We start from the raw sequence: 13,267 nt of genomic DNA, 5'->3' as shown, positions 1-13,267 counted from the left end.
ATGTTTCCTGCAAGTTAATTAGAGACAGGTATACTGGCTCCTGTGGTATTGGAAAAATTCCCAAGATTAGGGAGAGAAAGAATAATGCTATGTTTTAATCCTGCATTTTAAAAAATTTCTTCAGTACATGTTGCTTTTGAACTCTTTGGAGTGCCACAGCAGAAGTACAGTGGACCATAAATGCTGGAATACTATGTCTTGACGTAGGCAGTCTTTTAGATATAGTCTGTAATTTGATTTCTGAAATATTAAGGTAATCTCCTTCTTTTTTAGGCAGGTGACAAGTCACTCTCCAATGTAAGTTAAAATTTATTATCATGGTCTTATCCTCAAGAAGTATTAAGTCAAGTGATTTTAAAATATCCATTGTGTCATTATATTGAAGACATGATTATAAAAGATAACTTGGGGATTCTAGTTGCAAGACATTACTACATAATCAGTAGGATTTAACAGATTTAAGAACATTTTATGGTTTGATCTCTTCATGTTTATGAAATATTTTTTAATGGAGTGATGTATCCATTTATTATTTTCTAAATAATATTTTGTTTCTAATTTTGTAAACTATACTATACTTTGTTTTATCTTTGGCTAAATTGTGATTTTTTTTTTTTTTTGCTGAACTGAATAATTCCTTGAATATCTCAGCTAATGTTAAAAAAACTTGAACAATGTGGAAAAAAATAAATTGAACGTGGACTTGGAAGAACTAGAATGCTTCCATAATGAGTTATTTTAGGTTAAGATAATCAATTTCACCATTAATCACTTCTATTTCCTTTAGGTTATTGCACATGAAATATCTCATAGTTGGACAGGAAATCTAGTGACCAACAAAACTTGGGATCACTTTTGGTAAGATTTATTATTTCTTTATTGGTTCTTGTTATTGATTTATTTCCCTGCCTTCCACCACCTTGAATTGGTTTGTGTGTATACCTTTGTTATCATCTCTTTGGTAGACAGGGATTTTTAAAAAATTCTGTAATACTTATCACAATGTCAGGTAGAATAGAGGTTTTCAGTTGATGCTGTTTAGTTCCTGGTATGGTCACATTTTAATACATGGACACATAAAACCAGAGCCCTGGCTTCATTTGCCCTGCTTCCATCTTCTGGGCTGGGCTTCCCATTGTTCTGAACTGAATGCAAGGAAGCCACGCAGAGCAGTCTGCTTAGACCTGAGTATTCATACTTTACAATTGCTTTGCTCTGTAGAAACACCAAAAAGAAAATATCTTGTTGATTGCAGTGCCTTTTTCTCTCAGCTGTGTCAGTGTTCTTATTTTTCAATTATTTTCAGGTTAAATGAAGGACATACTGTATACTTGGAACGCCACATTTGTGGACGGTTGTTTGGTGAAAAGTTCAGACATTTTCATGCTCTGGGAGGATGGGGAGAACTCCGGAATTCGGTAAATGAGTCATACTTTTAAAAGTATTCATCCCAAGTTGTGTAGGTGTTCAAAAGTTCAGTTTGTAAAGCAGCTTTACTAAGTAGCAGTAAGAAAGTCATTTTTCCCCGTGTGGGAAATCAAGCAGATACTGGTATGATGTTCTCTTGTTACCTGTTAGTCATTATCCTGTGTAAGGTCATGTTCATGACCAGTAGGACCTCACTGGGGCTTTGCAATAATATAGTTGGTGACTCTGTTTGAATTTTATTTGGTGTATTTATGTCATTTTTAAATGCTCTCTCCTGAGAGCTGAATTTGCTAACCAGGCATTAAAACATTTTTCTAGTCTTTTATTAAGCAAGAAATATCACGGAACCTTGCGCTAGTAGGCATTCCATTAATAGACTTCCAGAAATGTATACTAACATATCCTACAGTTTCCAGTCTCTAGTTTAAGTTCTCAATTCCCCTAAAGTTATGCCATGGAGTGTAGTAACACTTCTTAGTAGCTTGTGTACATGGTGGTAACCAGACTTCATATTTGAACATTCCTCTAATTTTGCGTCTCACAGATAAAGACTTTTGGAGAGACACATCCTTTCACCAAACTTGTGGTTGATCTGACGAACGTAGACCCTGATGTGGCTTATTCTTCAGTTCCCTATGAGAAGGGCTTTGCTTTACTCTTTTACCTTGAACAGCTTCTTGGAGGACCAGGCAAGCAGTTGGCATTTTCTGATTTTTTTGTTTTGAGGGTAACAAAGAATTTAACTGTTGCTTTTGCTCCATTTTATTCTTCCAGTTCATTTTTTATGTAGCCGCTAGAGAAATCTGTATCGTTTTCTAATGTCGCCTCTCTACTTAAAACCTTGACTAACCTCTGCATTCTAAATTATGCTGCTTGACTTATAAAAAGCTCGTCAGTATTTTAAAAATTAGGAAACTAGTATGTGCTCATTGAAAAAAATTTTGTGTGGTACAGAAATTTGTAAGAGTCATAAGTGAGAGTCCTTCAGTTTGGTGTGTATGGCTCCAGATCTTTTTCAAAGTGGAAGTGGACAGACATATATAGATATATATACATATAGTTACTTTAATTACAGAAAATGGATCATACTATATATTTCTTCTACATTTATTTTTTAATTCAACAATATTTTACATATATCCTTCCATGTCAGAACTTACAAATCTATCTTGTGCTTTTTAATGCCATCACAGTATTTCATTATATATGTGTGCTGAGTTTACATAACCGTCCCCATTGATGGGCATTTAAAAGTACTCTCCTTAGTCAATGGACTTTGAATGCCCTCCCTCATCTAGATCCATTCTGTCTGTCCAATCTTATTTTCCTCTTTTCAAGTTATACAAAGATCGTTGGTCTTGGAACTTGTGTTGTGTATTCCTTTTTTGTGTCTTGTGTCATCCCCTTACCTCTAATTAGGATTTCTCTTCTGCCTTCCAACAAATTACGTATGTTCTTCAAGGTACAACTTAAGTCCTACCTCTGTTTTTGAACATTCTTTTACTCTTAAAGTCCTCATTGGTTTCCCTATTTTCTGAATGTTCTCTGTTCTCCGTGGTTTGGTACAATGCAAGGCACCAAAAAATGTGTTAATTACCTTTCTATTAATTGACTTCTTTTTTCTTTTCTTCTTTTTGAAAAACTCTTAGAGGTTTTCCTAGGATTCTTAAAGGCTTATGTTGAGAAATTTTCCTACAAGAGCATAACCACTGATGACTGGAAGGATTTCCTGTATTCCCACTTTAAGGATAAGGTTGGATTCTAAAACCTTTCTTATTGTGCATGTTCAATATATCTTTATTTAATGGCTATTTGTTAGGTTGATTTGTATTACTTAATAGTAGTATTAGTTTAGAATTTAAGATTCAATCTTTCATTCAGTGTTTTCCTGTTTAAATGTGATCTCAACAGTATGAACTAATGTGTAGAATTTTCCTATTTCAGAGCAATCTACAGCGGTATGTTTCAGAAATTTGTGTGTGTACCTAATTTTCCTATTTTATTTAAAAGAACATTACTGATTAACATAAATTTATTTTAGAAAAGAGACTTAGAAATTATCTTGACATGTCAGTGTAGACAAAATTATAGATTTGAGGTCCTAAAAGTCAGTTTTAGATTTTTTTTTTTTTTCAAGAGAAAAGATTGTTCTGTAGCAAACTGGGTGTTCCTTCTGTTCTCAGGTTGATATTCTAAATCAAGTTGATTGGAACGCCTGGCTGTACTCTCCTGGACTGCCCCCTGTGAAGCCCAAGTCAGTACTTACCTACTAATGCTTTTCCTTCTCATTCTCCTAAATCCTAGAGCTCCTCAAAATATCTGAAAGGGTTTTATGCCTTCCTTAAGCTATTACTAGTTTGTGATGAGAGTTGAGTTCATAGGAGTTAGAACCTTAACGCTGAGGTCCAAAAAGTCATTTCCATGATATTATAAATATAAATTAGTTCAGTTCATTGCAGGTAATTATTGAGTGCCTCCTTTCTGCACAAGGATGGTGAGAGATACAGAAAAGAAAAAGATATTGCCCTTTCCTTGAAAACGTTTGCAGTAAGAAAAATAACATAGAAGCATCATGTCCCTCATTACAACAGTGTCATAAGTTACCACCCTCACTTCCAGAGGAGGCACATGAGGCTTAGCTAGGGTAACATGTCTTGCTGAACGCTGCACAGCAAGTCATGAGAGTTGAGATTCAAATCCTCGTCATCGTAAGCGCTCCATTACACTGTCTTTTAAACGAAACACCTTCCTCAAATCAGGGACCTGAACCCTGGTCTTCCAAGAATCATATTAGGAGATGCTAACTACTCCATGTTGCAGCCAGGAACTTGCTGTTCCCTCCACCCTGAGTACTCTTTACCCACTTAATTCCAATCACAACTCAAGAACCACTTCCTCACGAAAGCATTCCTTGACCTCTCTAACTAGGCCAAGTCTCCCGTTTCGGGTTTCTCGGTGCTGTGTGTCGCCTCTTCACAGCTCCACAGTCGTAATCTGAGATTTGTGCGAGTGAGTATTAAGTCTTTCTCCTTCACTACATTGAAGCACTATGAGAAACAGGGCTCATACCTGATTCACTCATAACTTTTCTTAGGACCCTGCCCTAAGTAAGGGTTGCTTCCCCTTCCCTGGGCTAATCCTTATTTAATTGTTTTCATTACAATGAGAAGGAAGTTTCAGGCATGAAGAAACAGACCAGCCAAAGGTCTTTTTTTTACTCTCCTGGTGTTCCTTATGAGATCAGTGCTGTCATGTTCTAATTGAAGGTGAGGAACTGCCTGCACAGTCAAGGACCTCTGGTCCCACTTGGTCTTGAGGGCAAACAAAAGGGCTTGCCTACTGTCCACAGCCCACTTCATGAAGATAAACTGGAAGCTGATTCAAAGAAGGTCACTGCTTTGACCCCTTTATTATCTCCCCCAGGGCACAAACTCTCTGAAAGCAAGTTCAGTGGTCACTTCTAATCAAAACTTACTTCATTTAGGCCCTGCAGGGCAGGTACCCCTCTGTTCTCTAACAGTAACATTTCACAGCAAGTAAGCATGACTTATGGACAAAGAAGGATGTTTTACAAGAATTTTGCACACATTACATGGTCTCCTGCATTGCTGCAAAATGTATGACTTGTTTTCCAAGTTGAGAACACATAAACCTTAGCACAGCTTGCTTTGCTTAATGGTCAGAGTTCGTGAATTCTGCTTTCTTCTGAAAAGAGAGGATCAAAATCACATGATTTCGGAGTCTCCCAAGGGTGTCACCGTTATTTCCCCATTGTCTAGAACAGTGCCTGTCACATAGCAGTTGCTCGCAGATCTGTTGGATGTTTAGATGGTTGGAACGACAGAAAGGAAAAGGCACGAGAGCAAGGACTTTGTGGTGTTTACCACGTTGTCCTGAGTGCCTGGAACTGTTCCTACCATCCGGGAAACAATACGCTCAACTCAGCCCCAGGCCCTTCAGCATACACTGCAGAAGCATGTGACGGTCTCTGCTGAGATGTTTTGGCATTCTCTCCAAAGAATAATCCAGGGTTTCATTAATTTGATATCCAGGTGGATTTCTGTGTTCTTAGAGGAGACCAGTAATCTTTAAGTCAGGTAGAAGATTTCCTATTTCCATCACTCTGGAGTTGTTTATCTTTATTTTAAAAGAACTTTGAAATTTAAGTATGTTCTGTAAGTTCAAAATGGCATTGATGCAAAAGCATGTGCTTTTATAAAATGTAACCTCTAATATTCTGAATCTTTGCAGTTATGATATGACTCTGACAAATGCTTGTATTGCCTTAAGTCAAAGATGGATTACTGTGAGTAGTAATGTATGATTTTTGACTCCTTTTTGAATTGTACAAATGTGTCTCTACTCAATGAAGTGGGGGAGTGGTGCTTTACTTATGAACTCATGTATTTGGAGTTACTATTCCTAAGTCAAGTTTATCCAAAATGATATTATACCAGCCCTCAACGTGCAAAGTTAAGTTTGAGGGGGAAAACAAATGGATGTTGATGGTATTCTGATTTTTCTTGCTCTTAAAAGGGAAAGGGGTGGGGGAATATAGGCCTCTTAGAGGAGAGTAAGTGATTTTTAGGAAAGATGAATGGGCTCTTTGAAGAATAGATGGGGAGGTATGATAGTTTGCACCAAAGTTTGTCTGGGTGTGGAGAATAAGAGAGAGGAGTAGAAAGCTCCAGGTATTGGGAGACCCATTAAGCGTCAGAGGAAGGAAGAGAAACCAACTCAGGAGTAAGGCAAATCGGGAAAATGGAACAAGAAACCATGGCAAAAAATACCCTAATTTTAAATAAAATATAAACATCTTTTTGGAGATTCTCATAACATCATAACAAAGTTAGAGCATTACTGACTTTTTAGATCTAAGTTCAAGATTTTTTTGTAAGCAAATATAAAATCTAACAACTTCTGGGCTTCCCTGGTGGAGCAGCGGTTGAGAATCTGCCTGCCAATGCAGGGGACACGGGTTCGAGCCCTGGTCTGGGAGGATCCCACATGCCGCGGAGCAACTAGGCCCGTGAGCCACAACTACTGAGCCTGCGCGTCTGGAGCCTGTGCTCTGCAACAAGAGAGTCCGCGATAGTGAGAGGCCCGCGTACCACGATGAAGAGTGGCCCCCGCTTGCCACAACTAGAGAAAGCCCTCGCACAGAAACAAAGACCCAACACAGCAAAAATAAATTAATAAATTAATAAACTCCTACCCCCAACATCTAAAAAAAAAAAATTCAAACAACTTCTTATCAGAGCAGTAGGCTGGTTGTACACATATGTACCTCCTCTGTCAATACTTTGCCCTTCCCATCTCATCCTCTCTACCCACCTTGCCCTGCCATGTAACCATGACCATGAATTTTGGTTTATCATTCCCCTGCTCTTTGTTTTTACCACTAATAAATATATCCTCAATAGGTAGTTTAAATTTGCATGTTTTTGAGCAGAGAATGAGATCTGTAAGTTCTAATATTTAGGTGAGGTTCTAAAGAGGGAGGAAGTTCTGATATTAAGGGTGTTTTGAAGGGGGAGGAAGATGTAAAATAATGATTCTTTACAAGGATGTATATGCATACATTAAATTTTCTGGAAGGATATACATATTAATATAGGTTCCTGAGGAGTGGGACTTGGAGACAGGGAGCAAAAGCAAAGGAATTTTTCATTTGGTCCTATTTGATTTTTTTTTAACCTTTGCATATATTTCTTTTAAAGTTAAAAGAAACCCTAGTTTAAAACTATTTTAAAAGATTTTTAAAATACTTATTTTGATAAGCTTTTTTTAATGTTCCTCAATCATTTCCTCAAAGATAATTTGCAATGAATCCTAAATTGAAAAGTACAGACCCACTTTTCTTTTTCCTTAAATGATTTCCAAGATTAAGTGGGGAAAATAGAATGTGTGAAGATGAAGGGGAAGATCTGTTTGTGGCCTTACGAGTTCATTAGTGTGATATTTAAAAGAATATGCAATTTAATTATTTACCCACATTTTCAAATTGGCCTATAAACAGTTGACATGCTTTTTTGTAGCATTTCTTTGCTTTGGAAATCTATATATCGTGAATTGTACAGACGTTGTCAAAAGTTTCCTCCACTGTTACTATTAATAGTCTAATTTGTCTTAAGTAATATAGATTTAGGAGTCATATCAGCTCTTTAAGTTATAGTTACGCCATCTCAGAATGATTAAAATAGCTAACGTTCAAATTTATTTTTTATAATCTTATACATCCTTGTATTTCTCTTTCTTAACTTTTATGTCAGATAAACCAATACATATTATTGAATCGTACACGAATGGCAGTAATCAGGCAACATTTATTTCAGGGCAAAGAAGATGATTTAAATTCGTTCAGCTCAGCAGACCTAAAAGACTTCTCTTCTCATCAGGTGAATGAATTTTTAGCACAGATGCTCCAGAAAGTAAGTACTAGCTCAAAATATTAGAAATTAAAATGGGCATAAAGGCACAGCATTTATGGTTGAACCCCACTTGGAAAAAATATCCATGTGGAAACTAACAGAAAAAATGGTTTGGTAAAATCCATTCGTCTACTTACAAGTATTTGTTGAATGCCTGCTATGTTTAGCATTGTGCTGAATATAAAAATACGTAAAAAAGAAATATGCCGGGTCCTCAAAAAGTTTATAATCTAGTAGGAAAGGTCTCAAGTGCAAAATTTAGCAATAAAAGGAGGGATTTTAGGTGTCATTTGAGAAAAAAGCGAAGAAGGACTCCCTTCCAACTGGGGTAATCAGGAAGGATTTCGGAGGAGTGGGGCTTGATTTGAGAAGAGCAGAGTCAGCAGGGAGATAGAAGGAGCAGCAAGTGACAGAGCGTGGCAGGAGGAGGAAATCGTGGGCCTGGGAAAGAGGTTAATGAAGAGAACGCTAGAAACACTGCTGGGATCTGATGTGCTGTGTCTTGAATGCCAAGCTAAGAATGTTAGATTTGATTCCAGGCAGTCGTAGAGGATTTAACATTTTTAAAAAGAGAGTCATCTGATGAAATGGTGGATTATGAAGACCATTCCTCTGGTGTTGGGGAGGCTGGATTGACATGAGGAACGCTGGGGGTGAAGTTAGTTGGGAGACTCAGAGGAGTACAGGACAGGCTGGAGGGAGCTGGCGGGAAGGGAAAGAGCAGGACAGTGAGAGGGAGAACACATAGGATGGAGCATGGGGTTTGGGGACTGACTGGGTTGGGGGTTAACAGGAAGGAGTCCAAGCAGATTTGAAGGTTTCAAAGCCAGGTGACTAAAAGAATATGCGAAGCTGAGAGGAGATGCTGTATGTTGAGAGGGAGATGGGGTCTTTACTATTACATGACAGGGAGCTCTTAGGTCTAAAGACCTTGAGAGGGATGGAAGAAGACTTTGAACAGAATTTCCTATGGAACTGATGCAAAATGAGAAACAGGAATTTAAAGCAACGGGAGTCTTAGAGAACCCATTAGTGCATGAAGCCATCACCGCGGTTTCACACATTTCTGTAGCCCCGCCTGCCGTGTGGCCTGGAGCCACGAAGAGAGAAAGCATGATGCGCCGACTGGCGAGCAGGCAGCAAACAGGGGAAAGTAACGAGGTGACCTAGGAGGTGACCTTAACCAGCCGGCCTACCCGGCTGGACTTAGAGATTGGTTGAAACGAAACAATCTGGGAAGGGTCCAAGCAGTCAGTGAGAGCCGAGTGTGGGTGAGCGTCCTGTAAGACGCGGAAGCGGCTGGAGCGGGAGGTTTCCATCTACCTCCGATTCCTCCGCCTGCATCCCGGGGGCACCGCCGACGCTCCGCCTGCCCAAACTGAGCGCTGCTTTCTCTCCTTCACCCAAGCTTGTGCTCCCTTTAGCGCGGGTCAACCTGGGCACGGGAGTTTATGAACCCCCTGAAACTGTACATACAACTTGGTGTTTATACGGTAAATGTATCCCACCCGCCTCAGGAAAGGGTCCGTATTAGTCATCAGATTCTGAAAAGGGTTTGTAATATAAAAGTTTAAAAACTGCTATTTTGTAGGGGTATAGATCATTCAAAAGGGATTTCGGAGGAAACATACAAAGATAAACCTGGGGAGAATCAGTGAGGAAAAAAATTAACTGTGATTGAATCTGGAGAACAGAATAAATTTAAGATATTTCAGGTATAAGGAAGAACTTGAAAGACTCTGGAGAGGTTCGGAAAGTTAGTGCTTACATATACCAGAAAGTCTGAAGAGAGTACTTCTCATTTACCTCTCCATGTACCTCGCCAATTAAATTATCCCTTGGCTCCTAGTAGAATATCCTTATTCAGAATAAATTTGCACAAAATTTATTTTAGTGTGCATTTGTTTCTTTTATCTTTATCTAACTTATTTCTATTTTATAAAATATTGAGGGTTTTAATCTGGCTAAGAATTTCTCTCCAGCTCCTTTCTTCCAAGGAATCCTGTTGAAATGATCCGTTATACTTCTTTATTTTGCTCTAGGCACCTCTTCCTTTGGGGCACATAAAGCGAATGCAAGAGGTGTACAACTTCAGTGCCATTAACAATTCTGAAATACGATTCAGGTACATCATTTTAACTTGTCTCTGTGGAAGAAAGTGGAAAACTAGTTTCAAAAGTGGAGAAAGGGAAAGCAGCGTATGAGACATACATGAGTCTTGAAAAATCCTTTTCAAATTTACTGCATCTATATACATAATTATAATGGTCTTTAAGGAGTAGTTGCAATATCTGTAAGATGATAGTACTAATTTTTTTGTTAGAATTTATTCTAAGCTTCTCTTGCCTTTAAAAAAATTAGAATTAAAGATTCATTGGTAAATAGGCATTCTTCCTCTTGGGCTCTGAAATGGGAATAGTTAGAAATCTTTGATTCTGTTCATCTTTTTTAATTCAAATTTGTAGCGTGAGCTTAAATCAAAGTTTTATTCCTTCCGAAATTGCGTATGTAAGGTCTATAGGCACCTACATAATCCAAACCCTTTAAAACGTATCTTTTTCAAGAACCAACTATTCTTCTTTCTCTTCTCCAATTATTGAATGGTATGTATAAGGATTTGAGATTCTCAGAATAAAGACATAACATAAAGTGGTGTACAGTGTAAGTATAATGGGATTATTCATCATTACAAAAGTAATTTTCAGATATACCTGTCATATCCTGCTTCTTTCTCCTCATTTCCTACCCCATACCCCCTAAAAACCCTCCTTTTAGATGGTTACGACTCTGCATTCAATCGAAATGGGAGGAAGCAATTCCTTTGGCTCTAAAAATGGCGACTGAACAAGGAAGAATGAAGTTTACACGACCCTTATTCAAGTAAGAACCAAGTCTCACTATGCTTTGACTTTATATAAGGAATGGGGAAGAAAAATCTTAAACAGATGTTTTTGATGTTGCTAAAATACTTTGAAAAAATGCAAACTAAAAATAATATTTTTAAATTTGTTAAGGATTATAGATACAATTTTGGAATAGGAATTAACACTTCTAAATATTTAAAGTTTGAGATGATTTCATTAGTTTTTTAGAAGGATTATATATGGATTACCTATTATGGGCCAAATAGGGTTAGACCCTGGTGAAAAGGAAATAAATCGAAGATAATCTTATATACACAAAAAGATCTTTAAAAGCAAGTAGAAGATGAGTAGGGAAGGATAAGAAAAAAGTGTCTGAAGTTAAATGCAAGAAGGATCAAACAGGTAAAGCCAAACCTTTTTGATTCAAATGTTGCAATAAGGTAGACTAGGTTGCTTGACATATATTAAAGGAATGCTTGATAAAAGTGAAAAAAGTTGTATCTTGGCAACAAGATACAATTTAAGAATATCTCAGTGAAGTTGTTTTGACTATGAATTTGGCAGGAATTCTGAAAAAAATATAACCAAGACATAAATATCTATTATTAATCTGTTTGCAAGTATAATAAAATTTGCCGAAATAAGTCAAGTCATTATCCATCTTTCTTTCTTTTTTTTTTTTTTTTTAATGCAGGGACCTTGCTGCCTTTGACAAATCCCACGATCAAGCCATCCGTACCTACCAAGAGCACAAGGCGTGTATGCACCCCGTGACTGCCATGCTTGTGGGGAAAGATTTAAAAGTGGATTAAGGACCTGTCCATTGCTGATTTCAGACATTTCTCTTTTTAAAATTGAATTCATAAAGAAATACAAAATTTCAGCTCACATTGTAACTAAAAATGTCTTTTTAGTTTTGGCTTTTTATTGTTTGGTCAGTGATTTTTTTTTTTTTTAATAAATAAAGCTGATCTATCTCCCCTCCCACCCCTGGTGGCATGTTCTTTGTAAAGAGAATTTTAGCAAAGTTTAACCTTTTGATTTATAAATGTTGATTTTTTCATTAATTTCATAATTCATTTTCTCCCACTATGGTCACAAGATATGTCAACATATTATTTACCTCTTATTTTAAGCTCTTTAATTTGCATCCGTTGCACACCAAAAATTCAACATAATTAGGATTTTGCTTTTTAAATAACCTTAAAGATAAATACTTGGTTAGATTTGCTCATCACCCAGCTGGTGGACATAGGATGAATTCCCTTACCAAAATGTATAAACTAGTGGGAGCGCTCTGCTTCTCATACCCGGATCCACCTGCTGTCCTGTTTTCCTGACCGTTAGGGTCAGATGGCCAACCTGAATACCACTGCTTCTCCCCTCAGTTCTACCTGACAGTCTATTCAACCAGCCTCATCTCCTTAGTGGTCAGCAAACTTTCTCCATCCATAAACAGCATACAGCACAGAGAAAGAAAGAGTTAAAAATAACAACAACTTTATCCAAGTGAGAGAGTAACAAAGAACCCCTATGAGTGTAACGCAGTGCCCCAGCACACAGTTTGGGAACCACTGTTGTATTAGTTAGGATTCTTTGATTGTAAGTGACAGCAACCCCAATGACTAGAAGTCAGAAAGGGAAAAGGAGGATTATACTAAGGATACAGGGGAGGGGGAGGTTACCAGAATCAGGACAGACAGAAGGGAACTGACACCAGGACAGCAGAGACATCCATACTCTTATCTCCCATTTCTGTCTCTCTGGTCTACCTTGTATAGTCTGGCCACCCCAGCTTTACTGTTGCCAATAGTTCTTACCACATGGAGAGACTGTCTCAATTCCAAACTCCCAAAGGTGAGGCTCTGACCTAGCTTTGGTCCACCCCTGGCCAAATAAACTCTAGCAAAGAGAAATAGTGTCTTAGAGCATAAATGTGGGTGGGGGCATATCATCGCTAAATACCCTCCAGAAGTGCTAATGTAGTATTTAAAAAAAAAAAAAAGTCTTAAATAGGAGGAAACACTCTGGCCTTCCTGTAATCCTGACTTCTCCCCTTTCTCACTCTCCCAAATGGTTCTCTCCTTTTGGACATGTTTCTACACTGCAGTGTGCTTCTATTTCTCAGGCTCTGCTCTCACTTGTCTCCATGCCAGGAATATCAGAGGAGAGAGTGCAGCTCAAATCCCTGGTATATAATCACAGTCGAAGTGACTAGACTTTAGCAAATCCATGGACCCAGATGATGCTTTTGGAGGCTTCCCCCCCCATAAGTGTACCCCACACTCTAAGCTAATGTCATTTTTCAGTTACACTGATTAGTGATACTGAAAGTGAATTGGGGCAAGGGATGCTTGAGGGTGGTCTTGAAGGACGCTATGAAGCAGGAGGAAGGCGCTACAGACAAATGTTCGTAGGAATTCACCTGGGGGCCACTAGAGTCTACACTTACTTCAGCTAAGGAGCATATGTTGAATGTCTTTGCACCAAGCTGGATATACACATAATTTCTGGGTGAACAAAAATAAGTAATTTATACATAAT

The 13,267-nt window shown here is 38.0% G+C and overlaps 1 protein-coding gene across 3 annotated transcripts in view; it reads left to right on the top strand.

Moving 5' to 3' along the window:
* The window catches only part of LTA4H (leukotriene A4 hydrolase), a 28,817-nt gene extending 17,107 nt beyond the window's left edge, over positions 1-11,710 (top strand). For 2 of the 3 annotated variants that reach the window (XM_004269520.3, XM_033427689.2), the window contains 11 exons: positions 274-297; positions 788-858; positions 1,307-1,418; positions 1,973-2,117; positions 3,078-3,181; positions 3,612-3,682; positions 5,680-5,734; positions 7,764-7,859; positions 9,902-9,984; positions 10,635-10,739; positions 11,418-11,710. In XM_004269520.3, coding sequence (XP_004269568.1) covers positions 274-297; positions 788-858; positions 1,307-1,418; positions 1,973-2,117; positions 3,078-3,181; positions 3,612-3,682; positions 5,680-5,734; positions 7,764-7,859; positions 9,902-9,984; positions 10,635-10,739; positions 11,418-11,535 — 984 coding nt within the window. In that variant the 3' untranslated portion in view covers positions 11,536-11,710. The remainder of the gene's footprint in view (positions 1-273; positions 298-787; positions 859-1,306; positions 1,419-1,972; positions 2,118-3,077; positions 3,182-3,611; positions 3,683-5,679; positions 5,735-7,763; positions 7,860-9,901; positions 9,985-10,634; positions 10,740-11,417) is intronic. The other variant, XM_033427690.2, reaches the window with a different exon arrangement.
* The last annotated feature ends 1,557 nt before the right edge of the window (positions 11,711-13,267 follow it).

The sequence above is a fragment of the Orcinus orca genome, chromosome 11 (genome assembly GCF_937001465.1).
Source record: "Orcinus orca chromosome 11, mOrcOrc1.1, whole genome shotgun sequence".
Classification (NCBI taxonomy): domain Eukaryota; kingdom Metazoa; phylum Chordata; class Mammalia; order Artiodactyla; family Delphinidae; genus Orcinus; species Orcinus orca.
Note: the sequence above shows the minus strand (reverse complement) of the source record. Positions and strands in the feature narration are given on the sequence as shown.